Source organism: Pipistrellus kuhlii, unplaced genomic scaffold (genome assembly GCF_014108245.1).
Source record: "Pipistrellus kuhlii isolate mPipKuh1 unplaced genomic scaffold, mPipKuh1.p scaffold_m20_p_20, whole genome shotgun sequence".
Classification (NCBI taxonomy): domain Eukaryota; kingdom Metazoa; phylum Chordata; class Mammalia; order Chiroptera; family Vespertilionidae; genus Pipistrellus; species Pipistrellus kuhlii.
In genome coordinates, this window is record NW_023425516.1 from 612619 (window position 1) to 636996 (window position 24378).

The 24378-nt window shown below is 44.6% G+C and overlaps 2 protein-coding genes across 6 annotated transcripts; one reads left to right on the plus strand and one right to left on the minus strand.

The window, feature by feature from the left end:
* The first annotated feature begins 784 nt into the window (after positions 1-784).
* Positions 785-24072, plus strand: SRSF9 (serine and arginine rich splicing factor 9). 4 transcript variants are annotated; one of them, XM_036449429.2, is made up of 6 exons: positions 785-1299; positions 3775-3935; positions 7172-7344; positions 9252-9404; positions 12894-12897; positions 13761-13891. In XM_036449429.2, the coding sequence occupies exons 1-4, from the start codon at positions 1112-1114 to the stop codon at positions 9369-9371; spliced, it is 642 nt and encodes a 213-aa protein (XP_036305322.1). In that variant the 5' UTR covers positions 785-1111; the 3' UTR covers positions 9372-9404; positions 12894-12897; positions 13761-13891. The 4 variants fall into 4 exon arrangements, with proteins under 4 accessions (XP_036305322.1, XP_036305323.1, XP_036305324.1 ...); XM_036449430.2 differs by lacking the exons at positions 12894-12897; positions 13761-13891 and adding an exon at positions 23103-24072; XM_036449431.2 differs by lacking the exons at positions 12894-12897; positions 13761-13891 and adding an exon at positions 17619-18476.
* Positions 11410-22493, minus strand: GATC (glutamyl-tRNA amidotransferase subunit C). 2 transcript variants are annotated; one of them, XM_036449435.1, is made up of 3 exons: positions 21965-22266; positions 12885-12988; positions 11410-11794 (listed from the first exon to the last, which is right to left on the minus strand). In XM_036449435.1, exons 1-3 carry the CDS (start codon positions 22249-22251, stop codon positions 11742-11744), a joined length of 444 nt encoding a protein of 147 aa, XP_036305328.1. In that variant the 5' UTR covers positions 22252-22266; the 3' UTR covers positions 11410-11741. The 2 variants fall into 2 exon arrangements, with proteins under 2 accessions (XP_036305328.1, XP_045441333.1); XM_045585377.1 differs by lacking the exon at positions 11410-11794 and having other exon boundaries at positions 12832-12988; positions 21965-22493.
* Positions 24073-24378: the final 306 nt, after the last annotated feature.

A 24378-nucleotide genomic window follows, 5' to 3' on the forward strand; every position in this document is an offset into this window, starting at 1 on the left:
AAAAAAAAATATATATATATATATATATATAAAAGAAAAACATACATAAAGAATATAGAAATCATTTCCATCAAGAGATATCTCCACAACAATTTGGAAGGTTATTATCTACCATGCTTTTTGTTACACGGGGTGAATATAACTCCTAAATATTCATAGTATTATGTAGAACTGGATAATAATTTGTAAAATTTTATTCCCTTTTTTATTAATCCTCACCCAAGGATGTTTTTTCCATTGATTTAAGAAAATATATATTTCTTTCTTGATTTCAGAGAGGCAGTGAGAAGGAGAGAAACATCAATGATGAGAATCACTGAACGATTGCCTCCTGAGTGCCCCCCCTACTGGGGATCGAGCCCGGAACCCAGGCTTGCGCCCTCCGGTTCACAGGTCGATGCTCAACCACTGAGGGGGGATGGGAGGATTCACGGGTTTTTAAGAGATGGAAAGGGGGCAAAGAGGGAGGAGGTGGGGAGGGAAAGAGAAACATCTATGTGAGAAGCACATGGATTGGTTGCCTCCCGCACGCACCCCAACCTGGGCCGGGGGACTGAACCCACAACCTGGGCATTGGCCCTCCCCCGGGAATCAAACCCGCGACCCTTTGGTGTGGGGGCATGCGCACACCAGCCAGGGCTCTAAGCAATTGTAATATGGGGACAGGTGGCCCAGAGGGCTACTGACCTGAGGCTGAGGGCCGCCTCGGCCCAGCCCGGTCACGGTGAGGGCTCAAAACGCCGCTGAGGTAGCGGCGCGACAGGGGCAAAAACTGAGGCCCAGGGAGCCTGTCACTCCCCCACGTCCACGCGGCTAGTGAGCGAACTGCCTTCGGGAACGGAGCCCGATCAGCGGCACTCCACGACCTCCCTTCCGCCGCCCATGAGCCCGCCCGCCCGCACAGGGGTCCGCCGGCCCGCGCGCACGCGCAATCCTCGCAGCCGCGTCCCCTTTAAGAGGATTCTTTTTGCTTCCTCCGACCCCTTCGCTTCCGCTCCGCGTTCCCACAATGCTGTGCGGCTGAGCGCCTCCGAGCCCGCGGGGACGCTGCGGGGGGACCCCGGCTGAGGCGGCGGCGGCGGCGGCGGGCCCGCGGCGTCGGGTGGTGCGGATGTCGGGCTGGGCGGACGAGCGCGGCGGCGAGGGCGACGGGCGCATCTACGTGGGGAACCTTCCGACCGACGTGCGCGAGAAGGACCTGGAGGACCTATTCTACAAGTACGGCCGCATCCGCGAGATTGAGCTCAAGAACAGGCACGGCCTGGTGCCCTTTGCCTTCGTGCGATTCGAGGATCCCCGGTGAGGCCCCGCTCCGCCCGCCCGCGCTCCCGGCCCCCGCCTTTCCTCCTCCTCCCCCTCCCCCCGCCTCCCCTCCCCCTCCGTGCAGACCCTCCGGGCGCCCCCAGGTGGAGGCTGTGGCCGCTCTTCCTTACACTCCGGGCTGTCCTTTGCGCCCTCTTCACTTCCTCTATTTTTTTTTTTTATTTATTTTTTTTTTTTACTTCAAAACCTAAAAGCTGGGTCTCTGGAGGGGCCAAGCTTAAAGTGGCTTCAGGGGTGGTCCAAGTGGTCGCCTCCCCTCAGGGCTGGAGAGGCGCCCCGAGGGGAAGGAAGGCCGGGAACCCAGCCCCTTGTACCAGCCCGGAGGGTCTCGGCGGCGGGCCGGGCGGCGGCGCCCTCCGCGCCCTCCCGCCGGGACTCAGTTGAAGGGGCCGCACGGGGCGGCGGTGCCTTCGGCGGTCATAGAGGGGCTCTGTGGTGGAACCCGTCCCGGGCCGCGCGCGCCGCCCCACGAGGCTAACGCCTTGTCCTTGTAAAACCATCGAGGATTTGGAAAAACTCCCCAAACTGGCTGAGGGGGCCTCTCATTTCACCTACTTCTCTAATGAAGGAGGCCCGCTAGGTGCCGGGCACCCAAACGGGCGCAGAGGGTCTTCGTGGCTCTGCGGGCACGGGCCGCCTCGCCCGGAAAGGACGGGAACTTTCAAAACTGCGGGGGAGGCTCCTGGAAGCCGCCGCGGCGCCGTCCCCGCTGCTCCCCGGCGGGTCCAGGGCGCGCTCCCCGGCCGTGCCTGCGCCGCCCCGAAAGCACGGACCCCAGGTGCCTGCCCCTCCGGCGTGCGGTTTGGGGCTAGGGGAGCATTTGAGGATGGGAAGGCAGGAAGCACCCTTTAGGTTCGATTGCCATTTGCCGCAAGAATGGAACGAGGCATTTCGCACCTCACCTGGAGAAGGTGGCACCTTATTAATTAGTAACGGCGCGGTGTAGCTTTTGAGCAGTCCCCGTGTGTCCGTACCGTGCTGTGTATTATACTAGTATTCGGCATTTTCAGCCTATGAGATAGGTATTGCTAACCACATTTCACAGACGAGGAAACAGGATTTAGATAACTGATAAAAGAGAATGCTAGTAAGGGGTGAAGGGAGGATTTGAATTCTCTGTTCTGCCCTTTTGGAATACAAACTTATGTACAATATGCTACATCATTATCTCCTCCCTCATTACTTTAATAATAGAAAAGCTACCATTTGATATCACTAGTTGCCAAGTTTCAAGCAAAGCACTGCACATGAAGGATCTTATTTAATCCTAAGAGTAAGACATCAGTGATTAAGATGTGAAAACTTGACTGCTTAATCAGAGACAGCTACCAATAAAGAACAAAAGAATGATTTGAATTCTTAGTCAATTTTTTAGTCAAATTCTTTAGTCAATTTGTACTAAAAGTCTGCTTTAAACCTTAGCAGCCCTGCTTCTCTCCCACTGCATTATAAATATAGCCAGGGTTGCCCTGGATGTGGTCTCCTTGCTTTTAATTCTATGACTAAAATCTTGGTAAGTGATTTTGTGCCTGTGACAGCTGAATGAGGCCTTCGTTAATATAGCTTCAGCTGTGCTGGTCCACCCAAGCCCTGAGGCCATTCTCTCATCTAATACTGGAAAATTAATTTAGTGTTCCTAACTGTCCTAGAGCCTACAGGAAACTAAAACTATCTTTTTTGGGGGAAATTGTACCCAGATAGTGGTTTTGACAACTTTTCCAAACCGTGCTGAAACGTACGCTTGAGAGTCAGACATACACTTGTTTTGTCTCCTCACTAAATTGCATTTGTCTTTTGAGCCCTTTTTTTAAATGGGTTTTTCTTTCTATAGACTTGGTGATACTAGGCCTTGTCAAAGAATATTAAAGGACTAATGTGTAGTATGCATTTTTGAGAAACTGCCCTCCGAAGTTAAACACTTATTGGCAAAATCAGTCATCTATTTATTCCTTTTTTTTCGTTTCTGAATTAGTCCTCCTATTAGTAATCTGTTTACCATTTCATACCTAGAAAACCCTATGTGTGATGGCTGTAAAGTTTAATTCCAATATTATAAAAAGTCTTCAAACCAATGCATTTACTGCATCAAGATCCTGTTTTGGCCGAAACCGGTTTGGCTCAGGGGATAGAGCGTCAGCGTGTGGACTCAAGGGTCCCAGGTTCGATTCCGGTCAGGGGCATGTAGTACCTTAGTTGCAGGTGTATCACCGGGTGTGTGTGTGTGTGTGTGTGTGTGTGTGTGTGTGAGTGAGGGGAGTGCAGAAGGTAGCTGATTGATGTTTCTCTCTCATTGATGTTTCTAGCTCTCTATCACTCTCCCTTCCTCTCTGTAAAAAGTCAATAAAATATATATATATTTTTAAAATCCTGTTTTGTTTTCTCACTCTAGGTTTTCCTTTCATACTTGTTATGCTCTTCTGAGCAGCACTAACACCAAATTATTCTTTGCAGGGATGCTGAAGATGCAATTTATGGAAGGAATGGTTACGATTATGGCCAGTGTCGACTTCGTGTGGAGTTCCCCAGAACTTACGGAGGTCGGGGTGGGTGGCCCCGTGGTGGGAGGAATGGACCTCCTACAAGAAGATCTGATTTCCGAGTTCTTGTTTCAGGTATGTTCCTTTCAAATGAATGAGATGATGCATGTAAAATACTTAGCACAGCCAAAACCGGTTTGGCTCAGTGGATAGAGCATCTGTCTGCAGACTGAAAGGTCCCAGGGGTTCGATTCCAGTCAAGGACATGTACATTGGTTGCGGGCATTTCCCTGATATTGGGTGTGCAGGAGGCAGCTGGTTGATGTTTCTCTCTCATCGATGTTTCTAGCTCTCTATCCCTCTCCCTTCTTTTCTGTAAAAAATCAATAAAATATATATTTTTTTAAAATATACTTAGCACAGTCTGGCCTCAAGAAATGTTAGCTGTTTTTCTTTAGTGCATGACATATATGGTGTTTTTTCCCCCTTAGCCTATGCACACTGACAGTCTGTAGCCCTGCCCTGTCTTGCCAGTGAGGCAGGTCTCTTGCAAATGAAACTGCACCAATAGTAGCCTTGTTAGAACATAAAAGAGTTTCTTTTCTTTTAATATAGTTTATTGTTTGTTTGTTTTTTACAGAGAGGAAGGGAGAGGGATAAAGAGTTAGAAACATCGATCAAATGCCTCCTGCACACCCCCTATTGGGGATGTGCCCCCAACCAAGGTACTTGCCCTTGACCATAATAGAACCTGGGACCTTTCAGTCCACAGGCCGACACTCTGTCCACTGAGCCAAAGCAGTTAGGGCATTAATATGTTTCTTATAAAGGAGTTTTCTAGTATTGAAAGGGAACATGATGGCAAAATCTCTTGAAGTGTAATTCTAAAGATGTTTTGGGGTTGTTTTTTTTTAATGTACCATGGTATTCAACTTGATAGAAAAGACATTCCAGAAGCCAGATTTAAACAACTTACCCAGCTGTGGATCCTGAAAAAGACCAGTTTTGTGGTGGTTTGGGCTTATATAAAAAAAGAAAAACAACTTAGTGCCTTACAGATTGTAGTATAGAATATAGAACAAAATATCTAGATTGATAAGCGATGAAATAATATGCTCTGAGGTTTATTCAACACAGTGGTAAAAACCTGGGGGCTTTTGCATATTTTGGGGTGTTTTAGGGCCCTGGTGGAGTGAAATGTCTTGAGAAACCTGATACCTTTTTCTCCCATCCAAGTACTAACCAGGCCCGACCCTGCTTAGCTTCTGAGATCAGACGAGATCGGGTGCGTTCAGGGTGGTATGGCCGTAGACCTGATACCTTTTTCTATGTGAATATCACAAGTACAGCTGACTCCCATGGGTGCTTAAGAGTAATAGTATCTGCCTATCTTGTATCCCTTTAATTTAATTTTTTAAAAATATATTTTTATTGATTTCCGGGAGGAAAACCGAGAGAAACATCAATGATGAGAGAGAATCGTTGATTGGTTGCCTCCTGAACGCCTGCCCCCACACCCCCTTACTGGGGATCAAGTCTGCAACCCAGGCATGTGCCCTTGTCCGGAATCAAACCTGGGACCCTTCAGTCCAGAGGCCAATACTATCCATTGAGCTTTCCAGCTGGGGCTTATTATTATTTTTATTAATGTATTTTTATTGATTTCAGAGAAGAAGGGAGAGGGAGATAGAAGCATCAATGATGAGATTGGCTCCCTCCTGCATGCCCCCCGTTGGGGATTGAGCCCTCAACCTGGGCATGTGCCTTGCCTGGAATCGAACCTGGGACTCTCAGTCTGACGGCCAATGCTCTATCAACTGAGCCACATCGGCCAAGGACTTAATTTTTTTAACCTCAGGACTCTGTTCCCTTCTTCAAAATGTCATACACATTTTTCTTCTCTCCATGCTGCTCTGAAATCCTGCCTAGAAAACTATTGGGAAATGGCTGCAGTCCTGAGCTGTGAGCGGTAAGCACAGCCTTTGAGAGCAGGAGCACATTTCCCTTTCATGACATCAGGTAGGGTTGTATGACTTCCGACTAGTTTTAGCGTCTGAGTCTTAACCTTTCCCCCACTATATTGAAGAGTACTGGTGATCTTTTAAGAGGTAGTTTGTCAGTTAATCACACCTACAAAAAAAACTAACTTTAGATTTTTGTTATCTCCCATTACATTTTGGTTATTTCATTGGATGGTTTCAAATTTCCATGTTCTGGGAACCCAGTCAGGCAAGAAATCATTGATTGGTACTGAAATACTTCATATGGAATAAAGAACTCAAAGTCTTGGAAGTTTGGTATTAATTGAGGGACAAAAAGAGAGGCTGTGAATTCTCAAGAGATACTAAACTATGATATGGACTTCTTGCTATCTTGGGAAGGATTGTTCTGAAAGATTAGTCTAGGATTAGCTTCTTTTTTTTGTTTTTAAGAACATCTGATTCCACATATTTATTTACTTGTATTTTTTAATCCTCACCTGAGGATATTTTACCGTTGGTTTTTAGAGAGTGGGAGGGAAATATCGATGTGAGAGAAACACATGAATTGGTTGCCTCCTGCACAAGACCCGACCAGAGCCAGGGAGGAGGAGCCTGCAACCGAATTATGTGCCTTTGACCGGAATTGAACCCCAGGCCCTTCGATCCGCAGGCCAATGTTCTTATCTATTGAATCAAACCAGCTAGGGCTGTAGGACTACCTTTTTTTTTTTTTTTTTTTTTTTTTTTGCTTTTTTAAAAAAATATTTTTTTTATTGATTTTTCAGAGAGGAAGGGAGAGGCATAGAGAGTTAGAAACATTGATCAGCTGCCTCCTGCACACCCCCACCGGGGACGTGCCCGCAACCAAGGTACATGCCCTTTACCGGAATTGAACCTGGGACTATTCATTCTGCAGGCTGACGCTCTATCCACTGGGCCAAACCGGTTAGGGCGAGGACTAGCTTCTTTTATTTATTTTTATTTTTTAAAAAATATATTTTATTGATTTTTGTACAGAGAGGAAGGGAAAGAGATAGAGTTAGAAACATCAATGAGAGAGTCATCGATCAGCTGCCTCTTGCACACCCCCTACTGGAGATATGCCCGCAACCTTGACTGGAATCGAACCTGGGGCCCTTCAGTCCCCAAGCCGACACTCTATCCATTGAGCCAAACCGGTCCCGGCGAGGACTAGCTTCCTAAGGTGATTTGCCACAAATACTTTAGTGCGCTTTGATTTTGTATCCCTTACCCAGATTTGTGATTTGGGAGCCCTCGGGATTTAAAAGTACCGGTAGTGATTGATGGAGAAGGGATTCTAGGCAATGCTGGCTCTTAATGGCGTTTAACACAGCTGAAGGATTGGCCTCTTATGTTCTCCATACCTAGGACTTCCTCCCTCAGGAAGCTGGCAGGACCTGAAGGATCACATGCGAGAAGCTGGGGACGTCTGTTACGCGGATGTGCAGAAGGATGGAATGGGGATGGTCGAGTATCTCAGAAAAGAAGACATGGAATATGCCCTGCGTAAACTGGATGACACCAAATTCCGCTCTCATGAGGTGCGTCCCCACCTTCTGTTGAGGAGCTTGTACCCAGTCCACTCCATCTGAAGCTGACCTAGCAGAAGTAGCACCAGGCCATGCATTTGCCACTTGATGACCTCACAGTACCATTAAAGATCTATCTTAAGTGGACAAAGCCAAGGAATGTATCATGCCTAAGCCCTGCAGGGTTATTACAGAGAAGTCTGCATTCATAGTATTTTTAACCTGGAGAGAATACTGGTGCAGTCTGTCATAATGTGGTGAGCTATTGTGATAACATCCTTCTCATTAACTGGCTTGATCTGCAGTGTCTCTCTGTGAACCTAAAGATTATGGCTGTCTCTCCTCTGGGTCTAGTACGGACTCTGCAAGCCAACTCATCTCAGCCTTTCCAGATACTGCTGGTGGAGCAGAGTTGTCGTTTCATTGTTCTTTCCCAAAGTAGTGCAGGATCCTTTTTGAAACCTGAGCTCCCTTGTTATTTTCTTGTGGTTGGTCACCTCACCTTCAGGGCTTAGTTCTGGATGTCCTTCCTTTCAAGAAGGCAGTTGCTACCCTAGCCGGTTTGGCTCAGCGGATAGAGGGTCGGGTCGACCTGTGGACTGAAGGGTCCTGGGTTTGATTCTGGCCAAGGGCACATACCCGGGTTGCAGGCTTGATCCCCAGTATGGGGCATGCAGGAGGCAGCCGATCAATGATTCTCTCTCATCATTGATGTCTCTCCCTCTCTCTCCTTCCTCTCTGAAATCAATAATACACACACACACACACACATATATACGTGTGTGTAATATATATATATATGGCAGCTGCTGCTTTGGATATCTCAGTCTGATTCGAATGGTGATTATCCCTTTGATACCATTGAAACCAGATATTAGACCACCATTGGACGTTGTTGTTTTTTCTGGTTATCTTGCCTGACTTAATATGGGGTTTAGGAATGTCTAAAGACATGAATATCTAGGCCCATTTGTTTTTTTCCCTAAGGATTCATAAAATTCCCTAATTTTATGGGGTGGGGGATGTATGGCTTAGCAATGCTTTTGCTCAGACTAACTCTTAGGTCTTGAAATTGGAGCAAAACACAATAGCACCTGGTCAAATACATGCAAAGCCGAACTTTAGGTAAAATTCAATTATTGACGTGACCTAGGGGAAAAGCATCCTGCTCTTTCATTTTAGCATTTTTAGATTTTCTGAAAATGTTGGCTGATGGCAAAGGGCTTGGAGAAAGGCCAGACTGAATGTGACTCCTGCTGCTTAGCTGAGCTACTCTCAACTCTGGTTCCTCCATGTGCAAAATAGTCACAATAGCACTGTGTTATAAGACTTGCTAGGAAGTTAAATTATGAAACTAGAGCATCTAGCCCAAGTCCTGACACCTGGGAGATGCTGAATACAGGCTAACCCCTTCCATAGGTACCACTGAAAGATGCCCATGAGGCAGCAGGCGATTGAACTATACAGGGTAGGGCTAAAGTAGGTTTACAGTTGAGAGTGTGTGAAACACAGTTTATTTTTGTATTATTTATTAATTACTGTTATTTTTCCATATGAATAACTGTAAGCTACTTTTGCCCCTCCATATAGTGTGTATATAATCTCTGAGAGCCTTTCCAGTTTTTAGGTTCTAGGGGGTTAGTGGCTGTTATTAAGCTAGTATTTAAGCATTTACACATGTCAAGTTACGATTTATTATTTGTGTCACCTTCAGCAGATGAGAGCATTCTTGAAATGGACTAGTAAGAGTACTTACCCCATAGAATTGCGGGGCTTGATGAGATAACATTGTGCCAGGCAAATAGTGCTCAATGCAGCACTGTTATTGTTAAGCAGCTATGGTAGACTATTGGTAGAATATTGGTAGACTTCATTATTCTGGGACTTATTTTACCTTTTACTTTTTGTTTGAATTTCAGGGTGAAACTTCCTACATCAGAGTTTACCCAGAGAGAAGCACCAGCTATGGCTACTCACGGTCTCGGTCTGGGTCAAGAGGCCGTGACTCTCCATACCAAAGCAGGGGTTCCCCACACTAAATACTTCTCTCCCTTCAGGCCCTACTGAAACAGGTGATGGGAATTTTTTCTTTATTTTTTTAGGCGAACTGAGCTGCTTTGGGCTCAGAATTTACATTCCAGATTGATGATTTAGTGTCTTAGAAAATTTTTTAATTTTTTTTAAAGGAAATAAAATTACATAATTTCTACCAGGGCCATATTAGCAGTGAAACATTTTCAACTGCAGAAATTGTGGCTTTGGTTCAGAAACAAGTTGTATATTTTTCACCCCTGATTATGGGGGGGAAAAACAAAATCAGTGCTACGTGTTTGTGGGTTTCTCTGCTATGGAGATCAGCAGTTACTGTGACTAAATGGACCCATTCTGTTTAGAAATATATTTTAAATGTTTCATAATTGACACGTGTGGTTGTCCTTGATTAAGTTCATATATTTCACCAAACGGGCATAATGATTAAGAAAACAAACAAAACACTGAGTTGTAGTGACAACTTGTGCTCAGTTGGTAAGGAGTAGAAGTGGATAAACAGGTGCTCAGTGTAGAGCGTCAGCTGCTGACTGAAGGGTCCCAAGTTGGATTCCGGTTAGAGGCACATGCCTGGGCTGCAGGCTTGATCCCCAGTAGGGAGTGTGAAGGAGGCAACCGATCAATGATTCTCTCATCATTGATGTTTTTATCTCTCTCTTCCTCTCTGATATCAATTAAAAAAAATCTATGTATATATGTATATTTTTAAAAAGGTAGTTGCTCTGATGATAGTTTGAGAGCTTCCATCCCAAGGGCAGGTTTAGGGTTCTTTCTTTTTTTTTTCCTTTTAAATATATATATTTCAGAGAGGAAGGGAGAAAGAGAAACATCTATGATGAGAATCATTGATCGGCTAGGGATTGGGCCCACAAATCTGGCATGTGCCCTTGATAGGAATTGAACCCAGGACCCGCCCGTCTGCAGGTTGATGATGCTCTATCCACTGATCCAAACCAGTTAGAGCCTATCACTTTTACTTCTAATCTGTCTCATTTATCTGTGCTACCTGAACTTTCAAATTTTTTTATTTTTCAATTATAATTTACTTTTAATATTATTTTGTCTTAGTTTCAGGTTTACAGCATAGTGGTTAAGTAATCATATACTCTACAAAGTGTCCCCCACTCCCCACCCCCAATATTTCCAGTAGGCACCTGGCATCATACACAGTCACCACATTACTGACTGCTGTACTTTACATCCCTATGACTATGTTGTAACTACCAATTAGTACTTCTCAATCCCTTCACCCTTCCACTGTCCCCCAGCCCTCACCCCTCTGGCTACTACCAGTCTGCTCTCCATATCTATGAGGTATGTGAGCTTTGTTTATTTTTTTATAAATATATTTCTTTATTGATTTCAGAGAAGAAGGGAGAAGGAGAGAGCTAGAAATACAAATGATGAGAGAGAATCACTGATCAGCTGCCTTCTACACGCCCCCCACTGGGGATCAAGCCCTCAACTCAGGCATGTGCCCTTGGCCGGAATCGGACCTGGGACCCCTCAGTCCGCAGACTGATGCTCTATCCACTTACACAAGCTGGCCAGGGCGAGGTATGTGAGCTTAAAAAAAAAAAGAATCTGGGGTGGGGAGTGAACACAACATCTTAGATCCTGTTCAATTCAGTAATTGAGGGTCAACTATGTCCCAGGCCTGGGCTATATTTTTTACATAACCCTCTTTACTGAAGGATGACATGTAAAAAGCTAATGTATACAACTTAATGTCTTTGGGTTAAGTATACACCCCTAAACCCACCACCATCAAAGCCATTAAGTTCTTTTCAGAAAGTAAAACTATAGGTTTGGTTAATATCCCCTTTGCATACAATCACTTTGTGGGATGGATGTCAGGAATTGCAAAGCTACATAGTCGTCAAAGACGCTTGAGAATTTAGCAGAAAGTTAACCCTCTGTTCAGAACAAAGTGGGTGCCCGGGAACAAACTCAGTGTTGGTAAATATAGAAGGTGCTCAGGTCGATGGAAACAGCAACTAGAAAGGACAACTCAGGTTATCACTTTGGTCAGATGCAATGTCTAACAGGTTATATAAAAAAAATTCACTTAAGTGCAGTTGGGTAGATAATTTTGGGAGGAGATAAAGGGAGATATCTTCCAAAGTGAACATTTCATTGGAAATTGACAATACCTTTTACTTCCATTAGCTTCAGGAACACATTGCCTTGTTTTGGTTAAATCTTTCCCAGTTCCATCTTCAGAAGAGTTAGTTATTAAGAAAAATACTTAATCATCGATTTTTCCCCGGTTACTGAGGGAAGTGGCACTTTAGTATTCTTAACAACAAAATACTATCGTGCTTCCATGTGTTCAGAGGGTACCCTTCCCAGACAGCTCTTCAGCTCTTTGAGAAGAGCTCTTGTTCATCCAGCTTTGGCAAAGTGATATTACCTGTTTGAAAATAATAATAAAAAAGAATGTTATAACTGAACCTGCTTTCCCAACTGGCTCTCTGAGCTAAGTTATCTTTGGTTTGTCATGGAAAATAAACAATGGAAGTAAGTGTAGCTACCAACCTGTTTTCTGAAGAAATCACAGTTATAACTGAAACCTAATGTACTTTTCAATAAGGAGCAGACTCAGCTTAATTACCTATTATATGCATTTAGGAATGGAGGGAAGTCTATGACTGTGACCTCACTCTGTCCCAAGAAACGAAGTCTGGGACAAGGTTCTGTGTAGAAATAACGTGATCAGTGGATATGTCTGCTGAAACGGTGATAACCGGCAGGCTCTGAGATAGATGAAGAAGTCTTATTTCTCTCCACAGTTACTGAGGCAGTTCAGTGAGGCGGAGGCATGGATTAGAGTTCACAAATATCTTAGCTTTCCTTCCCATCCTTGCTTCAACCAGAGCCTGCCTTTAACTGGTTGGTCTTGATCAAAGAGGTTAGTAACCCCTGAGCTGGAGGGCTGATGTTTCCCTGGACTAAAGGGATATCCCGAACTTGAAGTTAGTATTTGAAAATAATGTACCTGGAGTTCTTAGGCTACAAATATCTACATGTATGTGGAAGCTCTGAGGGCCCACTTATCTGCAGAGGAAATAAGAAACCCACCCAAAGTTCTGGGTTTTATTATTAGCCCAGGATTATTTTTAAATTTCCACTTAAAATAGTTGCAGTGAGGTTTAAACATGTAAATTTTTACACCAAGGGTTACAAACTGATAACTCACAGAATACATCTGTGATATGTTTTATTTGCATAATCTTTTTTTTTTTTTTTTTTTAATTAGTTGCCAGTACTTAAAATTTGGGAAGTATCACACAAAATGCCAGATGCCCTGGTTCCCGGGGAAATGGGCTCCCCTTCCTGCCTGAGAAGCAGTGAAGGCCAGCTGCCCCTTCGGTGGAGCTTGAGCTCCAGATTTGCTTCTGGACATACTCCTCTCCACCCCAGTTTTATTTGGGGAACACCTGGGTCCTACTATATTTTTAATTTACTGTGGGACAGCTTGTTAAACTTCGGGAAACGCGTACCTGGGGGAGCCACAAAATACTCCTCCATAACTCGATGGGCGTTCTGCAGTAGTTCTTCAGCACAGTTGCCTTCTACCACGTTGTCGGGTCTCAGGTATAGACATCTACAAAATCAAAAGCTTCAGGTTACTTCTTGGGAGAACAAGGCTTCGAAGGCATGTGTGGAGAGGGTCGAGAATGGGGGAACAAAGACACAGCATATTCTTGAGTTCTGGGCACGGCTCAAAAGTGGAAGAGCTGTGCCCTAACTGGTTTGGCTCAGTGGATAGAGCGTCAGCTGTGGACTGAAAGGACCTAGGTTTGATTCCAGTCAAGGGCACATATCCAGGTTGTGGGCCCGACCCCCAGGAGCGGGTGTGCAAGAAGCAGCTGATCAATGGTTCTTTCTCATCATTGATGTTTCTATCTCTTTCCTTCTCCCTCCTCTCTGAAAAATCAGTAAAAATATATTTAAAATGGGAGAGCTGTGGTCAACATTAGACAGTGTACAACTTACAGATTCTTCCAACAACCCTCTGCAGTAATTGGTTATTATTCCTTGGGATTGATAAATTTAAATATTTTTGGATAATTACTATGGGTAAGTTGTTTTTGGGAGATAGGTCATTAAAAGCAATTGAAATACAATATGTTAAATCTAACAGGTAAGCACAGCTCATCAAGGGAGTAGAAAGGACACCTAACTCAGCCTGGGTGAGGAACAATTACTCAGAAGAGGTGATGTCATTGCTAAAGGATGGGCAAAAATAGCTGGATTGGGAGGATGGGAAATGGACTTCCTGGCAGGTAACTTGCTCAAGAGTGGTTTATAAGTGACTTACAGGTTCCTCAGTGGACTGGGATCTGTGCCCAGTTCTGGTACTTCTGAGGCAAGTGCTTTGAGGAGATAAAAGTGCCTCCCCTTGCAAGATGTACCACAAACAACTCAGGACTCGCCCACTAGTTGCTTCATTAAAGTATGCAGATGGCAAACTAGTAAAAGCAAACAGGAGCTGAACATCTATGAGGCTTCACTCCTGTTTCAGGATTTAAGCGTACATGACAGGAGGCCTGAGCCTGCTTCAGATACTTGCTCAGTCATTGAGCTTGCAGGGCTAAACCTAATGGGACAAAGGGGCAAGGTTATGACATGAACATCTGGGCAGAGGCTGCCTAGAGGACTAAGTTGTAAGATTTTTTTAAAGCCGAAACCGGTTTAGCTCAATGGATAGAGCGTCGGCTTGGGGACTGAAGGGACCCGGGTTCGATTCCGGTCAAGGGCATGTACCTTGGTTGCGGGCATATCCCCAGTGGGGGGTGTGCAGGAGGCAGCTGATCGATGACTCTCTCTCAATGATGTTTCTAACTATCTCTCTCCCTTCTTCTCTGTACAAAATTAATAAAATATATTTTATATATATATATATATATATATATATATATATATATATATTATTGATTTCGTACAGAGAAGAAGGGAGAGGGACAGAGAGTTAGAAATATCAACCAGCTGCCTCTTGCACACCCCCTACCGGGGATGTGCCCACAACCAATGTACATGTCCTCAACCAAAATCGAACCTGGGACCTTTCAGTCCACAAACTGACGCTCCACTGCTGAGCCAAACCGGTTTCGGCTGTAAGGTTTTTTTAAGGAAAGGACCTGATCTTTTTGTGGCACCAGCCTTAGAGTAGACACAGTAAACATTCATAGTATGAAGAGTGGACAGTGGGGTCCATTCCAGGACAGGCACTGTCTTAACTGGTCTGGAACAAAGTATGATTTTAACAGACCTTAAGTTTTTTGCCAAAAAAAGTGAAGGCTGTACTACTGTTTTTTTGTTAATCACATAAGAATTTTGTTTTTGGGGAGAATCCAAGATGGCTGCACAGGTAAACACCTAGCCGCAGCCGCACACACAATTTTAATGGACATTACCCAGAACTACAGGAAAGTCGACTGACTGGAAATTCTACAACGAGAAGCAAGGAGAAAACCAGAAGGAAGAGCAGAGGAGCTGTAAAAGCCTAAGGTACAAGGACACGCGGCGTGCGCGCGGAGAGGACGGAGCCGGAGAGGAGGGCGGCTGAGTGCCTGGCTGGCGTTCCCTAGCGGGAAGGAGATATAAGCTCCAACTGTGCTGGGCCCCAGTTCCTACTGCTCTGAACCCCAGTTCTAGGCCAGACCCCGGGACCCAGGCTCATCCATAGGGAGCTGGGCTATAAGGCAGAACCCCGGGGGAGCGGCGAAAGGAGGTCCCGGAGGCGCGCACATTGTGTGCAGAGAAGGGACAGTTGGCTGTGCTGCGGGATTGCCCTGGCAGGAAGGAGACAAAAGCTCCAGACTGCTCTGAACGCCACCTCCAACTGAACAACCCCAGTTCTGGGCTCATTGGGGGAGATCCTAGACTGTTTGGTAGCAGGCGAAAATCGAGGGCACCTTTCAGAGGTGCTTGCAACGAGTACTGAAGGACCCTGGGGATTACTGAGACTCAGGAGCTGCATAGGGCGGGGCTGAATGGAAGCCAAGGCTGTAGGCTCCATCCTGAACACCCACCCCCCTCACCACCACCACCACCACCACCACCACCACCACCACCACCACCACCACCACCACCCCCCCCCCCGCCCCATCAGGGAAGCTGTGAAAATGCCGAGACAATGAAATAGATCACAAACGAAAGAAATGGAGGACAAAAAGCGACTGGATATAAAGTTCAAATCTATGCTTATAAGGTTTTTCAAGAATTTCCTAGAAAAGGTCAATAAGACCTATGAGGATATGAAAAGGGATCAACTAGAATTAATAAGGAATCAACAAGAAATGATAAGGGATCAAAAAGAAATAAAGAATACATTGTCTGAAATAAATATTATACAGAGTCCTAAAAACAGAATGGAAGATCGTAAGAATCAAGTCAAAGATTTGGAACATAAAGAGCCAGAAGACACTCCTCCGCAGAAGCAAGAAGGCAAGAGAATCCAGAAAATTGAAGATAATGTAAGAAACCTCTGGAACAACTTCAAGTGAACCAACATCAGAATTATGGGGGTCCCAGAAGATGAGAGAGAGCAAGATATTGAAAACATACTGAAAGAAATAGTGACAGAAAACTTCCCCCACCTGGTGAAAGAATTAGACTTACAAGTCCAGGAAGCGCACAGAACTCCAAACAAAAGGAATCCAAAGAGGACCACACCAAGACAAATCATAATTAAAATTCCAAGAGCAAAAGACAAAGAGAATATTAAAAGCAGCAAGAGCAAAGCAGGTAGTTACTATAAAGGAGCACCTATACGATTGTCAGCTGATTTCTCAACAGAAACCATGCAGGCCAGACGGGAATGGCAAGAAATATTCAAGGTGATGAATAGTAAGAAACTACAGCCAAAGATAATCTACTCAGCAATGCTATCACTCAGAATCGAAGGCCAGATAAAGCTTCACTAATAAAAAAAAGCTAAAGGAGTTCATCACCACCAAACCAGAATTATATGAATTGCTGAAGGGGGTTCTTTCGGAAGAGAAAGTAAATAATGATAAAAATTATGAACAACAAATATGTAACTATCAACAAGTGAATCTAAAAACCAAAAGAAATTAAATTTAAAAAAATCTGATGAACAATATTAATTGGTGAATATAATAGAATCAGAGGTATGGAAGGGGAGTGAACTGACGATTCTTGGGGAAAAGGGGAGAGGGCGATGTGGGAAGAGACTGAACATAAACGGTGCACCTATGGATAAGGACAGTGGGGGGTGGGGAAAGGGCAGAGGGTGGGGTGGGAACCTGGTGGAGGAGAGCAATGGAGGGGGGGAGGAACATTTGTAATAATATGAACAATAAAAATTTATTTTTTTAAAAAAAGAATTTTGTGTTTAAGAAAACTTGGAGAGAGAAAAAAATCATAAAGGTGACCTTTAAACTGTCTGGAGTTTACATTTCTGTTGGGCAGTATAACAAATGGCTAAGAGCTTGGGCTCCTCAATTCAGGTCCCAGTGATGCTTTTTCCCCACCATAGACACCTTCACATGGCATATGTGCAAATTATCCGCTCTATGTATCAGTTTCCTCATTTGTAGAATGCTTCATAGAGTTGTTGGGAAGATTAAATAAAATGATGTTAAAAAATATAATGCTGGGATATATTATCATGTCAATAAGAGATGGATGCTGAATAGCACCTGCTCCTTTTATTTATTTTTATTGATTTCAGAGAGAAGGAAGAGAGAAACATCAGTTATGAGAGAAAATCATTGATTGGCTGCCTCCTGCATGCCCCCTACTGGGGATCAAGCCTTTAACTTGGGCATGTGCCCTTGACCAGAATCGAATCTGGGACCTTTCAGTCCCCGGGCCAACACTATCCACTGAGCCAAACCAGCTAGGGTGAGCCTGCTTCTTTTAGAAAGAGTTAGTACACCCCAAGTACACATCAGTCCCACTCATTCAGAGTATAACTGCACTTCACCTGCTCTAGTCACACTTAACCTGATTAGTCTCTTCAGACTGGAGGGGTGCCCATTGTCCCTGGGCCTTTGGAGATTTGGATGAAGACTCACCTACTGCCAACAAGTTAAAAGCTACTGCTTCCCAACAGTTGATCTAGTAACAACTGATTTATTCATCACTTCACCATGGGTGACATTTCCAGGAAAAAATTCATCCTTTTAGCTGTCACACATTTCCACCTGTTTATAATGATGTTGTTTCTAGAATAAACCCACAACTCCCTGTTTCCTTCATCATAGGCTCTGAGCCCAGGGCACTGCAAGCCGATCCTTCGCTTGGCAAGTAGATTAACTTTTCTTGACCTCAGGATCCTGTGTAAGACACCGAACAGGAACTGATGAGCTTTTAGGTGCCTGTGAAACACTCACTGACTAAATGCCTACCTCATCTCAGCTTTCTGAGTCCAGGTTTTACAAGAAAATTTAGCCCAGATACTGTAGGACACCCATTTTGATAATCAGCTATGTATCGGGACTAATATTAATTATAAACTATCCTTGGGAGAATTGAAGAGAGTCACTTGGATTTGTGTTCTGGTTCAGATGAAAACCCTGCTTGAGATATAACTTCAGCTGTGAACTAGAAATCCCTGCCCTCTGAAGCTCATAGACAGGTATTAAACTGGGAAATGCAAATAAAAGGTATTTAATGGAAATCAGTATAGCAGCATGGAGGAGGAAGTGGCTCTGCCAGCCCTGGACTGACACTAGGACAGTTTTCTGTTTCAGGTTCTGCCCTTCCCTGGTATCGGGCTGGCTGCCAGGAGTCATTTCTCTGGGCACCACCCTACTTCGATCCCTCCTCATTTATTTCTAGTTTGATGCAGACCTGAATGAAAGTTAACCATTTTGGCTCAGAGTTTTTGGTTCAAATAAGGTTCCTGAGGGCCATCCTAACCACTGAAGTGTTTGGCTGCAGTCAGAGACGCCATCTGAGTCAATCTCTGGCTTTGAGATGAAAATAGTTTCTATGGTATATCCAAAGCAGTAAGGCTCTGAGTTCCAAATCCTGACCTCTCTCACTCCGGGAAACTGCGGGGCATATTACATAACCTGAGTGTTAGTTTCTTCATCGATAAAAGAGATACTAGTATTTCCTTTCAGTGGTTGTATGTGATAACTGAGTTAATGCATATAAATATTAGTGCCTGTCATGTTAGCATGCTAATGCTTTTTATGTTAAACCAAATGATAGCCATACTGCTGAGAAAGCCCTGACCACCTATCATTTGGTTTGAGCTAAAAAGAACTAAGCTTTTACAGCAGTTGGCTATCACTTAGAACTCTTAACACTTGTCTTCACTTAACTGGGTTCCATTTCAAATGTCAGACAGCATGTCCAAAACATGAAGTCCCAAATTTATGCCAGGATGGCAGATCACTGAATACCAAGTCACTATTCCAACTACCAGACCCAAATCCCTCTTCATCTTTTTCACAAACTCTTCTCTGAGTAATAGTCACATTTCATCTAGTTATTCTCTAGATGACTTAGGAAATTCTGACTCTCCTTTGTGCTTTTATCACCTACTTTCCCAAAGATATTAATAAAGAACAGTCGCCGAAACCAGTTTGGCTCAATGGATAGAGCGTCAGCCTGCAGACTGAAAGGTCCCAAGTTCGATTTCGGTCAAGGGCATGTACCTTGGTTGTGGGCACATCCCCAGTAGGGGGTGTGCAAGAGGCAGCTGATTGATAATTCTCTCTCATCGATGTTTCTAACTCTCAATCCCTCTCTCTTCCTTTCTGTAAAAAATCAATAAAATATACTTAAAAAAAAAAAAGTCAACATTTACTGAGTGTCTGCTCAGTGCTAGAGACTGAGAACATGATGAGCAATAACAAACATGCTCCCCAGAACATGGACGAGTGGGAGGAGAGAGGTAGATGATCCAATGTCACTTAAATGATGTATAAAAATGTAAAATTCCAGCACTATTGAATACCATGTGAAAGCCACAAGTCCTTAGAACGTGGCAGAAGAAATCTGAAGAAAGAAATTAGGCAAAAGAGAGTAAGTGTGATGAACTGGGGGTAAAGGCAAGGGCCTTTAAGAAGAAAAAAAGGAGCCGAAACCGGTTTGGCTCAGTGGATAGAGCATCGGTCTGCGGACTGAAAGGTCCCAGGTTTGATTCCGGTCAAGGGCATGTACATTGGTTGCGGGCACATCCCTGGTGTGGGGTGTGCAGGAGGCAGCTGGTCGATATCTCTCCCTCATCGATGTTTCTATCGATAGCTCTCTATCTCCTCTCCCTTCCTCTCTGTAAAAAAAATCAATAAAATATAATTATAAAAAAAGAAGGAAAAAGGACCCTTAGCTGGTTTGGCTCAGTGAATAGAAGGTTGGCCTGCCGATTAAAGGGCCCCAGGTTCAATTACAGTCAAGGGCATATACCTCGGTTGCAGGCTCAATCCCCAGTGGGAGCCGTGCAGGAGGCAGCCAATCAATGATCCTTTCTCACTGATGTTTCTGTCTCTCCCTCTCCCCTCCACTACTCTCTAAACATCAATAAAAAAAGGAAGAAAAAAAAGGAGAGCAGGAGGACTTGAAAAGTTAACAGTGTTGTCTTGCATTACATGATGACCTGCCTGTTATGGTGAAGCTTTTGTCTTGATGCTGTGCTACCTGAAGCTTTCTGACATCAGATTTCTGGTGTTTTTTGTTTGCTTTTTCAATTTTAATTGATTTTTTACAGAGATGAAGAGAGAGTGATAGTTATAAACATCAATGAGAGAGAAACACCCGATCAGCTGCCTCCTGCACACCCCCTACTGGGGATGTGCCCCCAACTAAGGTACATGCCCTTGGCTGGAATCGAACCCAGGACCTTTTAGTCCACAGGCTGATGCTCTAGTCTATTCACTGAGCCAAACTGGTCAGGGCAGATTTCTGTTTTGAAACATTGTGTAACTTTGGGCAAATTAGTTAAACTCTCTACCTGAGCACCAAAATACAAATAGCGAAAGGATTTGAAGGAATCAAAGACGAGTTCAGAGCAGGAGGCTAACAAGCAGTTTACACAAAAGGTATTGTCTCAGATGGTCTGGCCATCCCTATTGGTGCTAATGGCACTCATCTTTCTTGTTCCCACCTGTACTAGTTTATTATTTTTTAAAATTCCATCAGGAAAAGGCTAGGAAAGAGTTGTAGACTGCCCCTATTTTTATGAGTTACATTCCCACTAACAAAGCTGGATGCCAAACCAGCAAACAAGTCTGCTTTTCAAAAAAGCATTTTCTTTTAAAAAATGTATTAAGATTTGGCATCAATTGTTAGAGGTGGGTAGAAGATGTGTCTTTTTAGTATTTACAAGCTAGTCTGTCAAAGACCCACTCCTCCCCATTGCATTACACTACTTTTCACAACCTATTACTCTGCCTCCTTAGGCATGTATATTCTTCCCTGTGCATTGCCACTTTCTTTAAAACTAACCATTAACCGTGTTCTACATGCCTTTTCAGGGAGCAAAAGGAAACTGCATCATCAGAAATGTAAAAACATTGATAATATCATACACAATGTTCTTTTTTTTTAATCAAATACACAGTGAATTTTGCCTTTTTTATCAAATATATCAAATATACCCTTTCCATGTCAGCACAGAAAGGTATTTGTTTCATTATTATTATTTTATATTTTTTTATTGATTTCAGAGAGGGAGAGATAGAAACATCGGTGACTGGCTGCCTCCTACATGCCCCCCACTGGAGATCAAGCCACAATCGCAGCAATGTGCCCTTAACTGGAAAGGAACCTAATCGAACCCAGGACCCTTCAGTCCAGACAAATCGGCTAAGGCTGTTTCATTATTTTTAATAATTGCTGAATGGTCCATTGTATGATGATGTATTAGTCACAAAGAACACTTAGATTATATCTGTTTCTAGGGGTTTTTGTTTCTTCCTTACTATGAACAGATTTGCATACCCTGGATACTTGTAAACACAGCTTGGTGCACTTTCACAGATAGTTCCATAACCACTAGGTCAGACAATGTGTATATTTAAATTTTTTGGGGGGAAAATCTGAGACATGCGTCCAACTTAGTAAGCAAGTCAGATGTGAACGCATTCTAATAAGAGACATAACAAATTAACAAAAATAAGACAGTCAAAAAAATATCTGAAGAAAACCCATTTAAGATAAGGAAGCGGGAGGGGATTTGGACTGGTCAGAACAGGCCCTTCCGAGGAGATAAACAGACCTGCCAAAGGGACAGATTGTTCAAGAAAAGGGGAATAACAAGTGCAAAGCGCCTAGAGAAGGCACTATTCGGCACGTTGGAGAAAGAGATGGTGCCGACGTGACTGGACTGTAAGAGGAGGATGCCCAGGCGGTAGGAGAAGCTCTGAGAAGCAGACCCTCAAAGATACTCAGCAGTTCGGATTGTGTGACACCGAGAGGCGCTGAGGAATTTAAACGCGAGCGCCAGGACCCGTTAGACAGAGGAACACCCTTACCCACGGGGTGAGCGTGGGCAAGTTCCTGCATCTCGCCTAAGGTTCTCACTGAAGAGACCCTCATCGCCTCCCTCAGTGCCTGCGACGGCCCCACAGGCCAGGCTTGGGCCGCAGCCGCGGTTTACCTGTCCTCCAGCACCGACTCCATGGGCTGCACCCCGTCCGTGTCCACGGCGCGCAGCCGGTCTGCAAAGGCGACGGCCTTCTCCAGCCGCGCCACGGCCTCCCGGCTGCCGAAGTCCACCAGCGCCAGCCGCTCCAGGTGCTCGATCACGTCGCCGGGGACGCGCCCCCTTTCCTGGGGCGCCGCCTCGCCCCCCGCGGAGACACCCCCGCCTCCGGCCTTGGAAGCGAAGCCCCGGCCCCCGCCCCCCGGGGCCCGGAGCACCCGCCGCGCCGCCCGCGCCCACATCCCTCCTCTCGGACTCCGTAGGCGCAGCAGACGGCGTGCCAGGATGACGCCATCAGAGGGCGCCGCCGCCGCCGCCATGAACAGCGTCGGGGAGGGCTGCACCGACATGAAGCGCGAGTACGATCAGTGCTTTAATCGCTGGTTTGCCGAGAAGTTCCTCAAGGGGGACAGCTCCGGGGACCCGTGCACCGACCTCTTCAAGCGCTACCAGCAGTGCGTCCAGGTGGGCTGCGCCCGCTCCGCCAGGGCCCGCGCCTCTGTCTTGCGGGCGTTGGGAGCGGGCGGGTGGAGAAGAGCCTTGTCATCGAGGCAGCGGCAGTTCTCTCGGCCATCACCACCCAGGCTGCCTGGGATCTCGCCAGATGACAAGTTAAATATTTTTGTGGTGCTTTACTTTTTACGGAGCACAGTAACATTCTTTGGGGCATTTGGTGTTCATCTTAAACTTGCCAAGTGGGCGTAGTCCTAACTGAAAAGTGGAACACTCACACCCAGAAAAAGGAAGTGATTAGGCCAAGTTCACTAGAATCAAGTTCCTTTTTTTTTTTTTTTTTTTGCGGTAGTGCACTTTTCCACTATTATGTTTCGGGGTGAGGCTGGGTGTCAGCCTTCTCTGGCCTGTTAAGATATTATGGAGGGTTTTATTTTTGATTGTTATAAACACTTTATTGGCCTGATGGAGGGCTTTGTTTTTTTGTCGTCATAAATCCTTTATTGACCTGTTTTCTCTCCCCCCTCCCTCTCTCCAGTTGTTGCTGTCTTTATCCCAGTTGCAGACAGGAAAAGTGAGGCTTGCTCAAGGCCAGTAAGCTTCATATTGACCTTTATAATAATGTGTCTTCTCCCATCAGAAAGCAATAAAGGAGAAGGAGATTCCCATCGAAGGACTGGAGTTCATGGGCCATGGCAGAGACAAGCCTGAAAGCTCTTCTTGACCTTGACAGTCACCTTGAAAAGACTCCTCAAATCAGGAAATTTGAGCCCTCTGGATTTTGTCAACTAAGGCTGTGAAGATAGCCATCAATTTAATGAGGACTTATTTTCCTCCTAGATGTTTTCTTCTCGCTTTGAACCACCACTTTTTACTTGGGGATGACCTCACTTGCTCTGACATCTTGCAGGAACTTGCTGTGCTAAAATGGAATTTCTTGGGATTATGGTTGCAATACTTCATCTGGGATCAGCTTTAAATATATCCTGTATCTAAAGACTGATAAACTTGTCAGGATAATCATGGTTGCCTGACCCCTTGCCTTGAGTTACTAGTATGTCCCAAAGGACATTAGAGGTACTGTACTGTGGTCATTGTTCATGGAAGAAACTGGTTAGGACCTCTTTTCTCTCAGGGAGCTAATGCTCTGAAAAGGGACCCCAGTATGACTGCTTCAATCAATGCCTGGGAGTTTTATTTTATATAATAACTTAACTGTTAAACTTGCTCAGTGGTGGACTAGGTTAGCCAAGAGGAAGCTTTTAACAGTTCCCAGCCTTAACAAGAGGTGTCAGATCTCAGATTAAGATGTGAAAGCTTCAAGAATGTTAAGAGCGAACACCATTTCAGTTCATAGTGCAAGTTCAGTCATTAAGATCTTTGGAGTATGCTATGGAGGAAGATCCTAAATTGCAAAGATTTGCTGCTGTGGCCAGCTTTCAAGCTAAGTCAATGAATTAAGTAAACCTGTATATCATGAAAATGCCAAAATACTGTATCTGGTTAGGGGAGAAAGGAATTTTCTTTATTTGCGTTGTTTATCCACCCTGTCCTGTAATGTCTGTAATCATGAAGATGGAATAAATTGTAACATTTAGTTTCTATCATTATTTGACCCTTGAACTCTGTGCATTTTATAGAACAGCTATTACCCTGGTGTCACACATGTCCATACATACATGGGGGGGGGGGAAAGAGTTGAGGAATATATAATATAAAGTTGAGGAAAAAGTGAAGATTTATCTAACTTAGGTAGTATGGCATAGCAAATAGAAACTTCACTGACTTTAAAAATGTATTTCCACAGTAGGCTACAGAAAATATTTTTAAATGTTTATATAATAGCACTAAGGATCAGGTGAGCAATTCCATACTCTACAACAGTGGTCGGCAAACTCATTAGTCAACAGAGCCAA